At 46.8% G+C, this 17,490-nt stretch overlaps 1 protein-coding gene across 7 annotated transcripts in view; it reads right to left on the reverse strand.

Moving 5' to 3' along the window:
• Positions 1 to 1,711: 1,711 nt before the first annotated feature.
• LOC100050992 (liver carboxylesterase) overlaps positions 1,712 to 17,490 on the reverse strand; it is a 31,870-nt gene continuing 16,091 nt past the window's right edge. For 2 of the 7 annotated variants that reach the window (XM_023637012.2, XM_014738495.3), the window contains 7 exons: positions 16,898 to 17,002; positions 10,132 to 10,272; positions 8,205 to 8,285; positions 7,803 to 7,950; positions 3,464 to 3,595; positions 2,388 to 2,460; positions 1,713 to 2,106 (listed from right to left, as the gene is read on the reverse strand). In XM_023637012.2, the coding sequence (XP_023492780.1) occupies positions 1,923 to 2,106; positions 2,388 to 2,460; positions 3,464 to 3,595; positions 7,803 to 7,950; positions 8,205 to 8,285; positions 10,132 to 10,272; positions 16,898 to 17,002 (864 nt within the window). In that variant the 3' untranslated portion in view covers positions 1,713 to 1,922. Of the gene's footprint in view, positions 2,107 to 2,387; positions 2,461 to 3,463; positions 3,596 to 7,802; positions 7,951 to 8,204; positions 8,286 to 10,131; positions 10,273 to 14,493; positions 14,533 to 16,897; positions 17,003 to 17,490 lie in introns of all 7 variants that reach the window. The other 5 variants (XM_001491702.5, XM_014738494.3, XM_070262946.1 and 2 more) reach the window with 5 other exon arrangements.

Here is a 17,490-nt window from a genome sequence, read left to right on the forward strand (position 1 = left end):
CAATTTTGGATGAGGGATCCAGAGTCCCCCTGAGCAGCAAATGTGAGAGAGTAGAAAATGAAGTAAATAGTATGTATGAGTGGAAATGGGAATGCCTCTTCTGCTATTCTGATAATGTGTTTGTGTATACGTGTGTGTGTGTCTGTGCATGTGTGTTTGTTGGGAGAGTTGAGTGCGTTTATCAGGAGTGGAGCTGAGCTTGGGTTTCATTGTTGCTGTGGTTTTCTTCAGTGCACCACCCGATTCACATTCTTCCAGTGTTACCTCATGCTTAGGGCGAGAGCTGCTGAAAGGTTTTCCCCATATTCTTGTTCTACCCTCAGCTATAGCCCTGCCCTGTGCACCTGCCCCTCAGAGAGGGTCTCGCTCCACACTGTCTCCCTTCCCCAGTGGTAAACTTCTGCTTCTCAGTACTTGGTGTGTACTAACTGAGTGCTGGCATCCAGGAGTGGTTTCTCTTGTCCTGGTCCAGCCTCAGCCTCAGGCAGACCCTGTGTTCCTTGGTCATGGAGAGGGGGCTTTCTCAGTGATTCTGCCCCTCCCCAGCAGTAAAGGACCTCTAAAGACCAGGACCCAAGATGGTCTCCTGTTACAGTCCGAGGAATAGAAAATTTAAATTTTTCTCCTTTCCGCAGCCTCAATAGGTCTTCCCCAGGGCCCTGAGGGAGGTGGTTTTGCTGCCCTTTTCCCAATGGTTTAGGGATTTCATTCCTTAAGGGAGAAGCCTCTGAGCAGGACTTCATGCCTGCACCCCTGAGACAGGCTTTCTCTGGTCTTACTACATGCTCCCCATCTTTCTTAGGAGCCTCTGATGGAGGTCTATGGAGAAGAGTCTGTGTACACTCCCCCATGCGTTTGTGGCTCTCAAGGACTTTATACCCTCACACTAGCCCACACTTGGCCTTTAGCACTTGATTAGGAATCTTAGAGTAATTCTACCCACACCCACGGTGACCCCATCTTCCACCTGTAGCAGACAGTGAGTCAGCATCCACATCCCATCTCTGCTCCAAAGTGCCTGTCTTCCTGAGACTTCAGGGTAATTGTTCACCTGCTGCCTCAGATCTTTGAATGGTTTAGGAAAAGTCATGGTTTTGAGGATACTCCAGTGTTTCCTTGCTATTAGGGTGGGAGTGTCACTCCGTAGAGCTTTCTACATCCCAGCAGAAGCCAGGAGTCACCCCAGGGATTCTTAAAGAGGCAGTTAGAGCCTGACACTTCAGGGATCACTCCAAGGTGGTCACATCTTTGACTGAAGTGGTCCAGACTACAGAAGGGGCTCAGATGAGTTGTTGGAAGAGATGGCCTCAGTGAGTGGTCTTTGAGGATACTGTGCATGTTGAAGAAAGAATTGTAGACCTGTAGAAGGGTCAATAAAGGCCACATAACATGTGTCAAGGTCAGCAAGGAACCTCCCCTCTCCCCCTGACTCCAGGTAGATGCTCAACTGTGCCGCCTTCGTATTTACAGGTAATTCCACAAGGAAGATAGGGACACTGCACTCTGGCCACCCCACATCCTGTTGTTGGAAGGTGTTGAGGGCCTAGAGACATGGAGCAGATGCAAAGCGTCCCAGGGCCCAGCCTGCTGCTCTGCTTGTCCAGAGGCCGAGTCAGACCTGTCAGAGGCAACTTGCTGCAGATAGTGCCCTCTCTCTTCATCCTTCTCTCTACAAGGAGGATGGCTTACTCTTCAGTTCAAGACACAGACACTGACTTGGCCTCCAAATGGACATTTATTCCCAAAATTGAGGCCACAGATACAGAAATTCCCCCTCTCTGGCCTCTGTCCACACCCGCCCCCGCCCCCCCCAGACAATTCCCCAGCCTCCACAATAAGATGCCTCTTCGGACTTTAAGCAAATTCTGTAGAACACTCTGTCCTGGCTCCCCCAGGCCCCTGAGGCCTGTTAGGTTGCCTACTCAAAGTTCAACGTGTTCTGTCTGTTGTTGCTTCTCTGCTGCCTCCTTGGCCAGGAGCTCGGTCCAGAAAGCCACTTCCTTGTCTTTCAGCTTCTGGGCTGCCTGGGTGGTGACACCAATCTGCAGGTAGCCTTCCTTCTGGTCATATGCTGGCCAGTGGGGCAGCCCCTCACCATTGGGGTTCCTGGGAACAGAAGCAAAGAGATATTCCCCAAATCTACTGTGTGGTCTCAACAATCCTCTGAGAGTTTCAGGGACTTCTGGTGTTATCTCTGCCTAGAGGCTCATATGCCTCCAACGATAGGGAGCTCACCATCTCCTGAGCAGCCTGCCTATTTTTAGAGAGTGCTCAGGTCAAAGGCCACAGGGTCAGGAGTTTGACCATTAAACATTATATGCTACCCCTTTCTAACAGACATGCCCTACCACTTCCCATCTCTGCTCCATCATTGCCACCAGGCTCACCCATTCCGAGCAAAGTTGGCCCAGAATTTCATCACCATCTTGCTGAGTTTGATCTCCTCTTCTGAGGCACCCTCTGTGGGGAAGAAGACAAAAAGCCTTTGCTACTCAAGTGTGTTTAATGGACCCACAGCAGCAGCATCACTTGAGAGCTTGTAAGAAATTTAGAATCTGAGCTCTTACTGCAGAGCCACTGGGTCAAAAACTGCATTTTAAGAAGACGCTGGGTAACGTATGTGCACTTTAAGCTTGAGAGTTACAGATCTACAACACAATAAATGGATGCAGTCAATCTGAAAGCCTTTGTCTTCAGTGCCTACCAGTCCTACACCACCCCCTTCAGAATTACAATGCTGTACCCCTGACTTTCCATCACACCAACCCCACCTCAGAAGATTTCTCTCCTTTGGGCCTGTTCTCAAGCCCCTTGACCTACCCAAATTTACACAGACTCTGATAAATAACAGAGCTGCAATGGTCCTAAAGTGTCACCCAACCTGGGAGTTCCAGAGGCAGTGGTGTGTCACAAATAACCCTGGTTGCTGTTTGTGGAGGTGAGTCATGCAACTCATCCCTCACTGTTAATAATTAAGGCATTGAAGACATTTGTGAAAGGGTTTCTTATAATATCATATTATTAATATAATAAGTTTGAAAAGGTATGAGTTTTAGAAAGATGGACAAATGGTAGGATAGGTAAATAGACACACAGTAGCCCTGATTCAACCTCAACACCCATTCTAACCTCTCTATCTCTCAGTCTGCTATGCTCTTGTGAGTGGAAATGGGGGTGGCATTCTAGCCCTTGATCTGGACCTGACAGCTCACCAACCGCTTGTCACATTAATGCCCAGGTCTGGATTCTTGTAGTGACCATGAATGAGGGCACATGGATACGCATTCTCTATCAGGCATGCTGCAGCAAGAGAAAGGTTGGGGACACTTGTTGCTCAACCCTGTTATGGAGAATTTGGGGAATTAAGACCTGGAAAGAAGGAGTAAATTGCCCAAGGCCACCAAGCTGAGACTTGTACCCAGATCTGCTAATCCCAAGTTTGTAGTCAGTAAAGGGCCATCACCTTTTAGAAATGGGGCCCCGAAGACAGAGAAGATCTCATCTCCATGGTCCCCTATCACCGTCTTGGGTTTCATGACTGATGAGAAGCTTGGGCGGTACTGAAACTCATACATGAAGGTGGAGGCTCCGGCATCTGAGAAGACATGGATTCATACACAGTTCATTTTACCTGATGCACACCTGGATGGTATCAAGGTCTCTGGGGGCCCCGAGCACTCAGGGAATTGGTGGCACACCTGGGTCCTGAGTACACAGCAACAACAATATTAATAACAACTGCCATTGTGAGTGTCAGCTGTGTGCTGGACACTGTGTGGCCCTGCAGAAAACTCTTGGTTATCAGCATAATAAATAATGTTTTCAAAAGTTCTCTGACTTGCTTTAGGGCTCATAGGTGGTGGAGGTGGAATGGAATTTGAGCCAGTGTTTGTTGAATGAATGAATGAAGATTAAATGAATGAATAAATGAATATTGAAACACTAGATAGATCCATTGAAAATAACTATCATTATAGGGTCACTGGGTCAATTCCCATAAACCCAGTTGCTTCCTGATGCATCCACACTCAAGAACACCTACAAACCTACAGTTGACACTACTGGATTTCATTGATAACAGGCTAGTTTCCATTCCTTTGGAGAATCCCTGCTGTCCAACAGTAGTCATCTGTTCTGGCCAGTTTTGAGAGTTTCCAGTGTTTTTTCTCACCTATTCTGAGAAGAATGAAGCAACTCCAAGTTGCTGGTCTGAAAGCACAAATATTTAAATACAAACACATGCAGAAAGGGGACAATCTGTCTCTTGTTTCTCAGGGCACCTCAAACTCAGCCTTCCCTTTTCCTCTGTCACCTCACATGTCTTGCCTCCTCCTTGGCCTGGGGAGTGTTAAGGTGGTGGCGTAAGAGAGAAGAGGGGGCTGAGGAAGGACAACATTGCCTCTCTGCTGCCCTCTCTCCTCCTCTCCCCTGCCCCCTCTCTCACTTCCCCCTCTCCAAGTCCCAGAGATGTCAGTTTTCCTGCTGATGGCTTCACCAGAGCTGCCCATCCCTGCTCCCTCAGGGCTAACTCATGGGCCATTTGGGCATGGATGTCAGCACTTTGCAGAAATCATATTGCCTACAAGGCGTTAAAGGTCATTCCCAAGTGAGGCTGCTGGAGAAACTTTACAACTTTTTCTCCCCTTGGACACAATAACAAATTTGGAAAATGCAGAAAAAAGGAAAAGGAACAAAAAGAGCGTATATAATCTCACCATTCAGAGAAAACTGTTAATATTTTTGCATATATCCCTTTTCATTTCTTTGTTTGAGGAAGATTAGCCTAGAGCTAACATCTGTGACAATCCTCCTCTGCTTTATTTCTGGGTCACCTCCACAGCATGGCTGACGAGTGGAGCAAGTCTGCACCCAGGATCTGAACCCGCAAACCCGGCCACCAAAGCAGAGCACCCAGAAGTTTAATCACTTGGCCATGGGGCCAGCCCCACATGTTCCTCTTATGTATATAAAGTTGAGACAATATTGTATATGTTATTATGTAAATATTATAATCATTTCTTCACATCATTAAATATTCATCCAATGATTTAACAATATATGCCATGCTGACATGAGGAAGTAGAATAACTTATTTAATTGCCTCCCACACCCCATCATTGCACCCTTGGTTTGGGGAGAGGAGGTGTTTGGAAGAAGCAATCCCCTGCAGTTCAGGAATCCACTTGTTAAACAGCTGCTTCCAGCTCAGCAGAGCTCCCTGAAAGGAGGGGTTCACCTCGCCTCTGCCGCCCAAACCTTTTAGAGAGGAGCTCAGAACACAGCCATAGAGGAGAGATCTTCTGTGAATGAGAGAACTTATTTTTGGCACAATGCTGACCAAAAGATATACTTCTGTTTCTTCATTTTTTAACTTACTGCCTTAAATCACTGAGATTTGTAAAATCCTTACAATCACAACACATCTTCAAAGTTAAGTAAGGCACAGATTTAGATAATTACGATTGGGAACAATGAGAGAAGCAGAAGGAAAGAGACAGCTAGTAATAAAAAAATATGCAAATTAAAACAGTGTGATGTTCTCTGTCTTTTTTTTTTTTTTTTTTTTTTTTGGTGAGGAAGAGCTTATTAAAGAGGCAGTGTTGTTTTTCTTTTTTAGTGTGAGAGTCTCGGGTTAGAGAATTAGGAAATCCACCCTCTTACCACTGGAAACAAACTTCAAACTCTGCATCAGCAACTTGAAAATGCTCCTACATCACAGCCTACATTAATTTCACTTCTAAAACCAATCTTAAAAAATTATTAGAGACAAGATTAAAGACGTATGCAAATAAGGCCGAGCAGAATGTTTTTCTAGCATTAAAATGTGAGCAGTCAGGTGAAATGTCCAATAGGACAGGAATACTAAAATAATCTTTTCTTTTTATTTTTTTGGCGAGAAAGTTTGGCCCTGAGCTAACGTCTGTGCCAGTCTTCCTCTATTTTGTATCTGGGATGCCTCCAAAGCATGGCTTGATGAGTGGTGCTAGGGCCGTGCCCGGTATCCAAACCTGTGAACCCTGAGGCGCTGAAGTGGAGCAGGTGAACTTAGCCACTCCACAACTGGGCCAGCCCCAACTACTACAATAAATTTTAACCCATGAAATGATGAGTGTTTTCAATGAGGTTTTACTGACATTGAGGAAACATCGACAATATCGTGTTCTATAAGTAAAAACATAATATAAATTAATTTTTAAATTTATGTAAGGCATAGAAAGATTATTAAAGGAAAACATATCAAAAATTCATAGCAGATTCTTCTAGGTGGAGGGGTTATGAGTGATATCTAACTGCTTCTTTATGTGTTCCGCATTTTCAAAACTTTCCACAACTGAAATACACTATAATTATTATATATAAATTTTATATTCTGAAAGTTCTTTTTTATCAAAAAGACAGTGAGGAAAATACACAAATGAAAGGATAACGTTGACAAAATCTGTGTAGTCCTGTCAAAAGACCCTGAACTCAAAGTCATGAGACTTCAGCTGAAAAACACAAGTCCGGTGTGGCTGGACCAGCAGATGATGCAGACAGGGATACCACAAATCAGACAGGTAGGAAGAATAAAGACAAAGTTTATGAAAGAACAGGTTTGACCCAGGTGGACCCTGGCTATAGAGTTTCATCAGGACCCTCAGGAGGAGGAAGTGGTAACCAGCACCTGTATGTTACTGTCCTGAGTGCTTGGGCACATAGTAGGTCAGCTGGAGGTACTTTTTACCATTCTTATAACATCTTGAATTTACAACCATCCCAGCAAGTTTAGAGAGAGAGGTCAGGACCAGAGAACCATTTCCTGTCTTGCAGACCAGATGAAGGAGGGCTCCTAGAGAAGGACGGGTCCTGTGAAGACCTCTGAAAGGCACGCAGAAGGGACACCTCCCCTCTAGGTGACCACATCCACCCTGACCTCATACCCCACCCACATGGCCTTGCGTCAGTGTGGGAGGTCCTGTGGTAGACCCAGCACACACCAGGATGGACAAAAGCCAGCTGCAAACATTGACATTCTCCAGACCACCTGCCCCCACACCTCCTGCTACTCGTTTCTTTCAGCTTTCTTGGTCCTGGACAACCCCTCCTGATCTTTTGTTTGGCCTCACTCTACCCCCAGCTCCACTAGTTAATGAATTAGTTTGTTCTGGACCTTCCAAATCCTGTCTTCTAAGGTTAGCTCTATGGCCCCATGGACTACAAAACTTTCAAGTGAGGAGTCCTTGTAGCAGATGCAGTTGATGCCTCACCATATCCTCTACTTCTGGACATGCCAAACTGACTTCCACCTCCAGGTCTGCAGCTCTTTACCTGAGGTCTTCGGCCACCAAAGACCACTCTGCCCATGTGTACAGTAGGTCAAAGCACCAGAGAACTAACAACCCCTTGGGAACAGCCTTCAACCAAGGACTCCTGGAAGTTGGAGGATAAATACTGGAACTCTCATACTGCTCTCTTGGGATAACCCAGAGATTGTTTACTGCAGGTTTCCCAGAGCTCCCCAGCTCCAGTGTCCAAATGGATACTTGCTTGATAGGGCAGCATGGATTGGCTTCCTTCTACTTCGTGTGTCACTTCTATACTCCTCTACTCATGTTTTCTGGGATCACTTCCAAAACAAACTACTTGCACTTGGATCCTTTTCCAAGAGTCACCTTCTAGCAGAAACCAACATAGGACAACATGCCACCCTAGGCCATATGGGACAAACTTTCCAAATATTTCTTTATGTAGCGGTGTGGGCAGGACAGACAGCACAGCTGGTTGGGTCAGTGTCCCTTTCTTCTCCAACCTTTGGGACTCACCTCTGTGGAGACGGGCCACAGTCACAGATGGGACACCAAACATCACATCGCCTATCAAGTCCAGGAACAGGTCTTTCTTTTTGACAGGATCTTCAGTCCCTCCTAAATACTTCTCAGTGGCCACTGGAGTCACTTCCTCAGGGATGTTCTGAAATAGGTCAAGAGTGAAAGTGATCGCCACCCTCCAGTGAGTGGCACAGCTTCTCTTCTTGTGTTAATGGTGAGCCTCTCGAGCCCTGTGCAACCATCCCCCACCTTGGGTGGTGGGTGAGAAAGGTAGAAAAATGGGGGCAAAACCCTCTGGCCCACATCTTCATTCTGCAATTTAATCGCTTTGTGATTTGGGGAAACTCCTCCCCTCTTTGGGTCTTAGCCAGTTCCTGTGATTCCCTAGACTCTTACAAGGATGGGGCAGGACTTCTGCAAGAGTGACGTGGCCGTCTTCTGGTCCAGCTTGCCTTCAGAGAGCGGGTAGCCCATCATCTGTTAAAACAAAGGTTAAGCAATTGTGAATCATTGGGAATTAGAGGAAGAATCAAACTGACCCATCAACCATATCAATGCAGACTGAAGGTCACCTTGTCATGTCTTGACAGTCAGGGTCTTTGAAGAGTTGGGCAAAATCAATGAGTCCAACGGACTTATATCCAGATGCTCAAGGAGTGCAAAGAGGGTAAAGTAAATGTTAGGAAGAGCTGTCCCAGTCCTTTGCAGTATGTATGTGCATGTATATGTCAGGCTACAGTCCCCACAATGGTCATCAAGACAGAGAGGGAAGGCTTAAGCCAGGCTAGTATGGACGCGAAGGGCTCTGGGCAGAGGACACAGAGCTCACAAATACCCTCCCTGTCTCAGCTGACTGAAGAAGCCCTAAATCCTGCCATTATGGCTTTGGTCCTTCAATAGGACCCCTGAAATTGTTCTGAAGTGAGAAATGCAGAACTCTGTACGTAATGACTCCATCTAAACCTCTGCATAAGGGACTTGACCAAAATCTAACAAGGCTTAGGCAGCTCAAGGCCCTGTCTTTAGGATGATGCAGCTTCCCTTAAAATGCCTGCCTGACAAAGCAGGGGGTTTTCTCAGGGGAAATTTACTGTTTGTTACAGCCCAAACCTGGTGATAGGTAGATAGGTCCCATAAACCCCTCTCGGAGTAGTAACTTTAGATAGTTTGCAATTATAAATCCTTTCTCTGACCTTTACAATGTAGAGAAACTATCCCACCTGTTTCCTTAAGGACCTGAGAGCCATCTCTCTGAAAGCAAACTTTGAGGGAATGACTCTTGCTCTCTCTTAGTCCCTGGAGGAGGGTAGAAACCTAACTGCTTTGGGCACCTTGCTCCACATATACCACTGTCTCCTGTCATAAAGGCAAAAGAGTTTTTGGGCTGGTCCAGCGACTAGTGGTTAAGGTCACCCGCTCTGCTTCAGTGGCCCAGGGGTTCACTGGGTCGGATCCCAGGTGGGCGTAGATCTACTCACTGCTCATCAAACCAAGCTGTGTCAGCATCCCACACACAAAATAGAGGAAGATTGGCAATGGAAGTTAGCTCAGGGCCAATCTTCCTCACCAAAAACAAAACAAAACAGGAAAATTTGCTTCTCCTCCAATGAACACCAATTAACTAAAACAGGTGGACTAGTCCCATGGGCAAACCACCCTGCACACACCATGCCGTTCCCTGAGCACACGGACCCTTTAAACAGGCCTCAAGCTTTAGTTTCAGGGACTTGCTCAGTTCATGCTGGACTCTCTTCCCCACTGCAGTGATATAACTGAATAAAACTTGTCCTCACCACTTACGTTGCTGTCAGCTTGATCTTTGGCAGAAGGGACAGCCCTTCCTAGCTTTCAGCAGTCATTTTAACACAGGAGGAAGCGAACTCCTATGAATGTTTGCAGTTGGATGACCAGGAGTGTGTGTGGAGTTTATGGAGAAACCATGAAGGCACCAAGCCCAGGGGAGAGGCTGCTGGGCCCCAGCCTCACACTCCTTCAGCCCTGAGCTCCTTGTCCTCTCCAGGCCTCGATTTTCTCATCTGCCCCATGATTGTCTCTACAGGCCCCCCAGCATCGACATTTCAGGATTCTTGGATTGGAAAAGAATCAGAGAGTGTTTAGGGAGAGAAGTTCCCAGCGCTGCACACTCAGGTGGCAGTTGGGCCAAGCCACAGAAGGTTTCCATGGAAATGTCAACTTGTGCAAAGGTGACGGCTGTCCTGGACCCCGAGGAGGGTCTGGACAAGGAGGAGCTCCTGTGACCTGAGACGGGAGAGGTGATGTGAAGGGCAGGGGAGGTGAGTCTAATAGATCAGTGCATTCTCACCATTGGAATAACCCAGCCGAACTCTTGCTTATTGATTCCGATGATGTAGGGAACAGTGTTGAACGTCTTTTCAGCCAGAATCTCCTCAGGCATCTTTGGCAGCAGCACTCCATCAACCACAGCGGGCAGGAAGGGATGGCTCTGGGGAAGAGGGAGCACAGTGTGTGCACTTCTCCTCTCAAGGAAACACCTGCCTCTGCATCCCCACCTGGCTGAGCACAAGGCCAGCACCACAGACCTGCATGCCCATGGCAGTGACCACAGAACTGAGGGTCCCATCAAAGGATGGTAAGTCTCTGTTGCACCCAAGGGCAGAAATTCGACCAGAGGCTAGATAGGGTAAGGTGTTGGGGGCAAGTCTCCCTCAAATTGAAAGATATATGCATATACATACACACACATATACACATTTATATATATTCAAATATGTATAAGTATATAAATATATGTATAGATTTAATCATTTAGATATGTATACATACTTACATATATTTCAATTAGAGTGTATATATATCTATGTATGTGTCTCTCTCTCTACAGTGAGTCCTCATTATTCGTGGTGGTTTAGGGCTGTAAGTCACCGTGAACTCTGAATTAGTGAACACTGAGCCACTGCTCCCAGGGGAAATACGGGGTCAGGTTCCTGCACGCCTGTGGTCACATTTTCATCAACCCTCTTTTGTGTGTGTTTGAAGACATCTTATGCAATATACATTTATTACACATAACTAGTTATCTGTAGTTCTTATTTATAATAAAGAACCAGCCAATAAGGACTCCACATTTTCTGGAGCCTGGGTAATGTGACTGTAATTTCCTTGTCCTTCAGCCTTGTGACAGCACTGTCTACTATGAGTTTATCGTCATCATCTCATGAATCCACAACTGTAGCAATTTTTCCACAGCTTCATCACACCCTACGGATGTTACTTTAGCCTTTCCAGAGGGGCCTCAGAGCAAATTTCCTCCTCCTTTTTCTGGATGGGCTGCAGGGTTGGTTCATTAACACTGAACGCACAGCCGACAGCACTGTAACCCACGCCTGAACGAAGCTCATCAAACACACGTACTTTCTCCCATGTTGAGCACATCGAAGCATTATTCTGCTTAGGAACACTAGACAGCCCCTTAGCACTATGCCTGGGGCCATTTTAAACAGAGAAACCACCAACAGAAAGCATACAAATGTGAAAAACGTGGCACTAAATGGACCATGGGAATGACATTTTTTAATAGTATGAGAGATGATACAGAAGACGGAGTGTAGCCTTCTTTGATCTCAAATGGGAACGCACAGTCATCACTTGACTTGCACTTTCTCTCCCTCTGCGCATGTCCCTGAATGATCACAAAAGTGCTCCGAGTGATGATTTGGAGTAAGAAATAAATTTCAGTGAATAGGTGAACTCAGAAAAACAGAATTCATGATTAATGACAATTGACTGTATCTATGTCTCTATATTTAAACACGAGCTATTCTTGATGAAAGGTTTGCTTCAAGGAGGCAGTGAGCTCCTCGTCACTCCAGGTGCCTAAACTGAGGCTTGGCTCTCTATCAGAGAGCAATAGCAGGAGAAAAAGAATCAGGGATGGGCTCGCGTTGTGTTGATAAATGCCTTAATTTTAGATTTTACATTTGTTGCAAAATATTTACATGGTCCCGCAGAGCCTGACTCACCTGTCACCATCTGAGAAGCTGGTTCTGGGTACAGTTATATTTCATATTCGCTCACAGAAGTTGTTAAGAGCATGGATTTTGGAGCCAGACCATCTGGATTTGAAACAGGGCTCTGCCACTTACTAGCTGATAACCTGGGAAAGTAATTTCATGTGTTTGTGCCTCAGTTTCCTTATCTATAAGATGGGTTGTTGTGGGGCTTAAATGGCTGAACACATGCAAAATGCTCAGCACAGTCCCTGTACCTGGAAAGGGCTGGATGAACATTAGATATTATTCATGAGCAGTGTTGTTCCAGATCCCTCACTTAGACATCAGCCCCACGTGCCATATTTCCAGCTCCACCCACTATGTGTCATATTCCCCCCTGGATGGCAGGTGAAACTGGACAATACCCAGGCTTTGAGACCCTGTGACTCCCAGGACCTGTGTCTGCTCCACAAGGGCCAATGAAGACCGGCCAGTTTGGGCTGCAGAGGAAAAGTTCTGTCAAGTGATCTGACTCAGCAGGACAAGGGCCCACATCCTAATGCAATATGGCTGACAACAGGGACAAAGGATCTGGGTGCCACCACTGATCTCTTTGAAAGGCTGTGCAGTTCAGAAAGGGCTGTTGTCGGAAGCTGCCTAGAGGAGCAACTCCTTCTGGAAGGAAGACACAGAGCAGGCCACATGCAGGAAGTACCCGCCATCTGCAGTGGGCCTCAGGAATGAACAGTATTCCAAACAATGGGAATGGCGTGAGCACAGTGACTGTGGTATCAGTGTGTAGCACTAATCCCAGGAACCTCAGACCCCGGGAGCCCTGGGCTTGGAGGAAGGCTGTGGGGCATGGACAGAGAGAGAGTAGACGGTGCAGCACACTTTCTGCACCATGTCTGGCACAGAGCAGGGGCTCAGATATGCTTTGAAGGATAACTCCATGGAGGTGAGTGGATTTGTCTAAGGAGGGTCAGCCTTTTAAGAAGGGGCGACATGCCCTGATGTGGGTCCACAAGGGTAAGTCTGGCTGCACCGTGGGGCGTAGGAGTGGGAGGGAGAGTAGAGGTGGAAGATAGTGAAAGTCCAGGAGACAGACCACGAGGGCCCAAGTTGAGCAGCATCCAGTGGTGGCTGACGCACACCAGCATCAGTGGGAAGGGCAGTGATGTCCTTTGTCATGAGTGGCTGCAGGTGGTCGCCCTGTGTGCGGCTCCTGCATCTCCTGGCTCAGGTCTGAAAAGCAGGGGTCTGCTTCACCCCTTGTCTTTTTCTTATGCCCCACATCCTGTCCATTGGCACATCCTGTCAGCTGTTACTTCAAAAATATCCAGGCGCCAAGCCCTTCTCACCACTCCCTCTGCTGTGGGCTAGTCCAAGCCGCCATGATTCTTTGCCTGGATTATTGCAGCCCAGGGCCCCCCCAGCTGCTGTCCCTGCATCTGCTCTGCCCCTTCCCTACCTTCCATTTAACACAGCTGTCAACGAGCCCTTTGTAACATCCAAGGTCACTCACTCCTCTGTTTAGAACCCTCCCAAGACTTCCGGTTACACTTGGGATCAAAATCCAAGTCCTTTAAAGGACCACCCCCCACCTCCCATTCCCTTTTCAGCCTCAGCCCTGTTCCTCTTTCCCTCCACACCAGCCACATTGCCCTCCTGCCTCAGGGCCTTTGCTGTTGCTCTTCCCTCTGCTGGGAACACTCTTCTTCCCATGTTCCTGACAGCTGGCTTCTTTCTCTTCCTCCAGAACTGGCTTAATATCACCTTCTCATGGAGCATTCCCCACTCTGCCATGTAAATTCAAACCACGGGCAAACTCCAGCCCCACCTCCCAATTACTGTTCTACCCTAATGCTGACTATCATCACACACAGTATGTATTTTATTTGTCTGTTTATTGACTCTTCCCTCACTCTAGGAGGCAAGGCATACCTCTATTTTACTTGTCTTGCTGCTATAACACCAGATCCTGAATCAGGTAGGGCATGTAGTAAGTACTATTTAAATCTTTGCTGAATGACTGAGCGAATCTCATCTAATCCTCACCACACTTTTCAAGCGAAGTGTTACCATCCCCAGGGAGAGAGCAGAGAGGACAGGAATGTGAGACGTTGCAGAGATAATGCCATTGGAAACTGGAAACATATTAGAGGGCAGGAGAGGAGGAAGAAGGAGATGAGGAGGATGCTGTTGGAGTTTCCTCCTGGCTGGGAGGAGGGGGGTTCCTCAGGATTGAGATTCTTGGCTCCCTTCCTTACGGCCCTGCAGACAGTGCAGCTTGCACAGCTAACCTACCCAGCAGCCTCCAGGAGAAGATCTGGGCTCCTCAGTGAAGGCTCCTGAAGAAACCCCTTAGCCAGTTATCTCCCTCTCCCCACAGTGGAAGGTTCTAGTCCGGCCTTCTCTACAGGAGCCATTTTGGGGAGCAGGAAATATAAACAAAAATGAGAGGTATGCTGGGCTGAGGAGATACAAGGTTAATGACTGGGAGCCCCGGACTGGGAGTCAGAGGAAGGGGTTCCAGTCCTACATGTAGTCCTCCTGGCTGTGTTTTCCAGACAAATCACTACCCCTCTCTGGGCCTGAGCCATATGAACACAGGGAGTTACTATGAGTCCACACGTGGAACTCTTTCACTCATATTGAAGTGGAGTTTAAAGGTATCAAACTTAAAATCTGTAATCAACACCACAGGTCCTTACCTCTCTGGAGTCTCCACGGAAATCAAGACTGAGAAATTTCTGTGAAGACAAAGGCAGAGGGTGTGGGTGAGGAGGCTTCCTGGAGAAAAGCTGGACCCTGGTTCCCCTGGGCGTGAGCACAGGGTGCAGGTGTAGGACGGGGGAGGGGCTCAGGAGAGGATGTCTGTGGTGGTGCCTGCCCCGCCCTCCATCCATTTCCCCTTATTGTCCCCCCAGACAACAACACCATCTTTTTCCCTGGGGGAGCTCCCGCTTCCCCACTCTCAGTCCTTGAATTCAAGCATCTATGTGACCTGGGGTGCCCCATCTCCCTGACCATAGACATTACTTCCGGAATAAGCACATGCCTATGTCAGTTCAATAGAGATTATGCCAAAACTTTTGCAGGAATTAGTGGAAAACAAGGTTTCTAAGCAGACAGGATGTTAAGTTTAGAGGGCTATTGTTGTCCTTACCCCCCTAGGGGACAAACCTGCCTGATAGTGAAGTGTACACTGAGAAGTAAAAAGCTGAGGGATGGAGATAGATTCTTATTAATATCATATGTGCATCTGCATTCAGCCATGCCTGAAGCCATCTACTCCTGAACTGTAGTTTAGTTTTCAGTTAGTTACGTGAAGAGTCTGTTACAACACATTCCTTTCTCTGCTCTAGGCGCTTTGAGATGAATTTTCTCATCTCATATCAGAAAGTCCTGACTCACTCAAGCTCACAGAAATTCACACCAACCTACACTTCTCTTTGTTGTGTGTTCACCAAGATTGCACTGATCGTAACGTCACATTGTAGCTAAAACATCTGATCGGCATGGAGGAAGTGACCAGTAAGGGTCCCTCTATTATGGGTTGTAACCTTACCATCCAGGTTTGTGTGTGTGTACATGTGTGTGTGTGTGTGTGTGTGTTGAGGAGAGTGCATAATCAGGGAAACTCTCCCACGTGATCTCAGAAGATCATGTGCTCTTTCTTCTCTGGGTTTTCCCCAGATCACCAACTCTTCCCTTAAATGCTAGGTCCTCTCGCGCCACATGGAGAATTGTGGAAATGAAGTTGCCTCTTTCCACGCATAAGAAAAAAGTTCCGTTTTAATTCTTTGAATGCATTGGTCACCTTATGTGAGCATTAAAACCCAGGATCCAATTTTAGGGTCACACTGGACTCAACCCATGGAAACAGCAGAGTCTGGCGCTGGAGGTTTGTCCCTGAGGGTCCAGGAGTATTCTCAGGAGCCCAGGGTGCAGACAGAGAGTCCAGGGGCTCAGCCTACTCCTGGGCTCACAGTCACACCCTCCCCCAACAAAAGGAATAGTTTCTGTTGTCCCCGGATGCTGCATTCTCTGGGCATCTGTCCTGCTGTACCCTCCCTGTGATGACCCACTGCAATAGGCATCCATCAATCCTCAAATGTCATCGTCTCTGTGAAGTATCCTTGTGACTATAATGAGTGGTTCCCCTCTCTGTACTCCCAATACGCGTAAGCCAGGACGTATATGAGTGTTTTTCTTTTTGAATAGTTCCCTGTCTGCAGGGACTGTAGGCAATTCACGTGTTCGTCACTCTTCCTGTTATCCACCCATACACTTAGTACAAGTAGATGGGTGGATAGATGGATAGATGGATGAATGGACAGATGGAAGGATGGATGGATGGAGTTTGTTAATACATGGATTGTGAGTGAATTGCATGGATAAATGGCTAGATGGATGATAACTTGCGGATAGGAAATAGATGGATCATTGGTTTTAGAGGGATGGATGATGGAGTGAGGATATATGGTGGTGGATGATGCATGGATGCTTGATAATATGTGAATGAATGCTAGGGATAGATTGATGTTAAATTGATCAGACGATATTGATGAGTTGCATGCTTTGGTGGATGTCTAGATGGAAAATAAGAAGATGAATGGGTAAATGGATGGATGTGTAGTTATCCTAGAATCACAATTAAGGTAGAATCTAGAAAATCTAGAAGCCACCACTGGGTTATAATTGAGGCAGTTTCTAAATGAGCCAAGATAAATTGTGGCAACCTTTCCAAAAATCTTTGTTCTTAATGTCCCCATCCCCAAAATTCAGGATGATAGTTACCTCTGGTAATATGTAATGTTTACTTCTTAAAAATATATCTGAAAGTAAGATAGGCAAAATGGTAAGTTTTGATAAAGCTAGGGGATTATTACACAATGTTCACTATTTTTGACTATGCTAATGATTGAGATATTTCGTGATAGAAAAGAAAAAAAACAAATTCCCCATTCAGATGCAGAGGCTGACACTGCTCTTGAGAGGTGAGACACTGTCCCAGGTAGTTTTCCCGGGTCAAGGAGACAGCTGAAATGATGAAGGCTACAGCCAAGTTTACAGGGTGGGGCCTCATGCGACCACAAGAATGGATGCACCTACCATCTTCACTGACGTCTCCAGGAGCTCGTCCTCTGTCTTCTGGCGCAGGCAGTGAACAATGACAGCCGAGGTCGCGGTTTTACACCCAGCAAACACAGCAATTTGCTGCAAAGATCACAGGTGACAGCAGAATTCAAGCACCATGGCCCTTTCTTTCATCAATAAAGAGGTGTTCCATCCCAATCTCAATTTCTAAAGGCCACACGAGGGGTGGTACAAAATACTCTGGGCCAACAGGTGTGAGTCCTGGTCCCAGTCATGCCAATTACACAGCCTCTGTCTCTGTTACTTTGTCTCTTTTAGAACGGGAACAAAGATCTCAGAGCTGAATATCTAAGGAGGGGCAGCAGGAGTGGGGCTGAGAGCATGGAGTCCAGAATCACTCTGTCTTGTTTCAGATCCAGCTCATCCACTTACTAGACGTTTGGACTCAGGCAAGACACTTACAAAGTAACCAGAGGAGAAGATGCAGATGGAGAGGAGGCAGGCTGCACGATGGTGGAGCCATGGAGAGTGTGTGCGGCTCCCCAGAGCCTAGTACAGTGTCTGACACAGAATCAGTGCTCAGTGTGTATTTGTTGAATAAATAAAAA

The sequence above is a fragment of the Equus caballus genome, chromosome 3 (assembly GCF_041296265.1).
Source record: "Equus caballus isolate H_3958 breed thoroughbred chromosome 3, TB-T2T, whole genome shotgun sequence".
Classification (NCBI taxonomy): domain Eukaryota; kingdom Metazoa; phylum Chordata; class Mammalia; order Perissodactyla; family Equidae; genus Equus; species Equus caballus.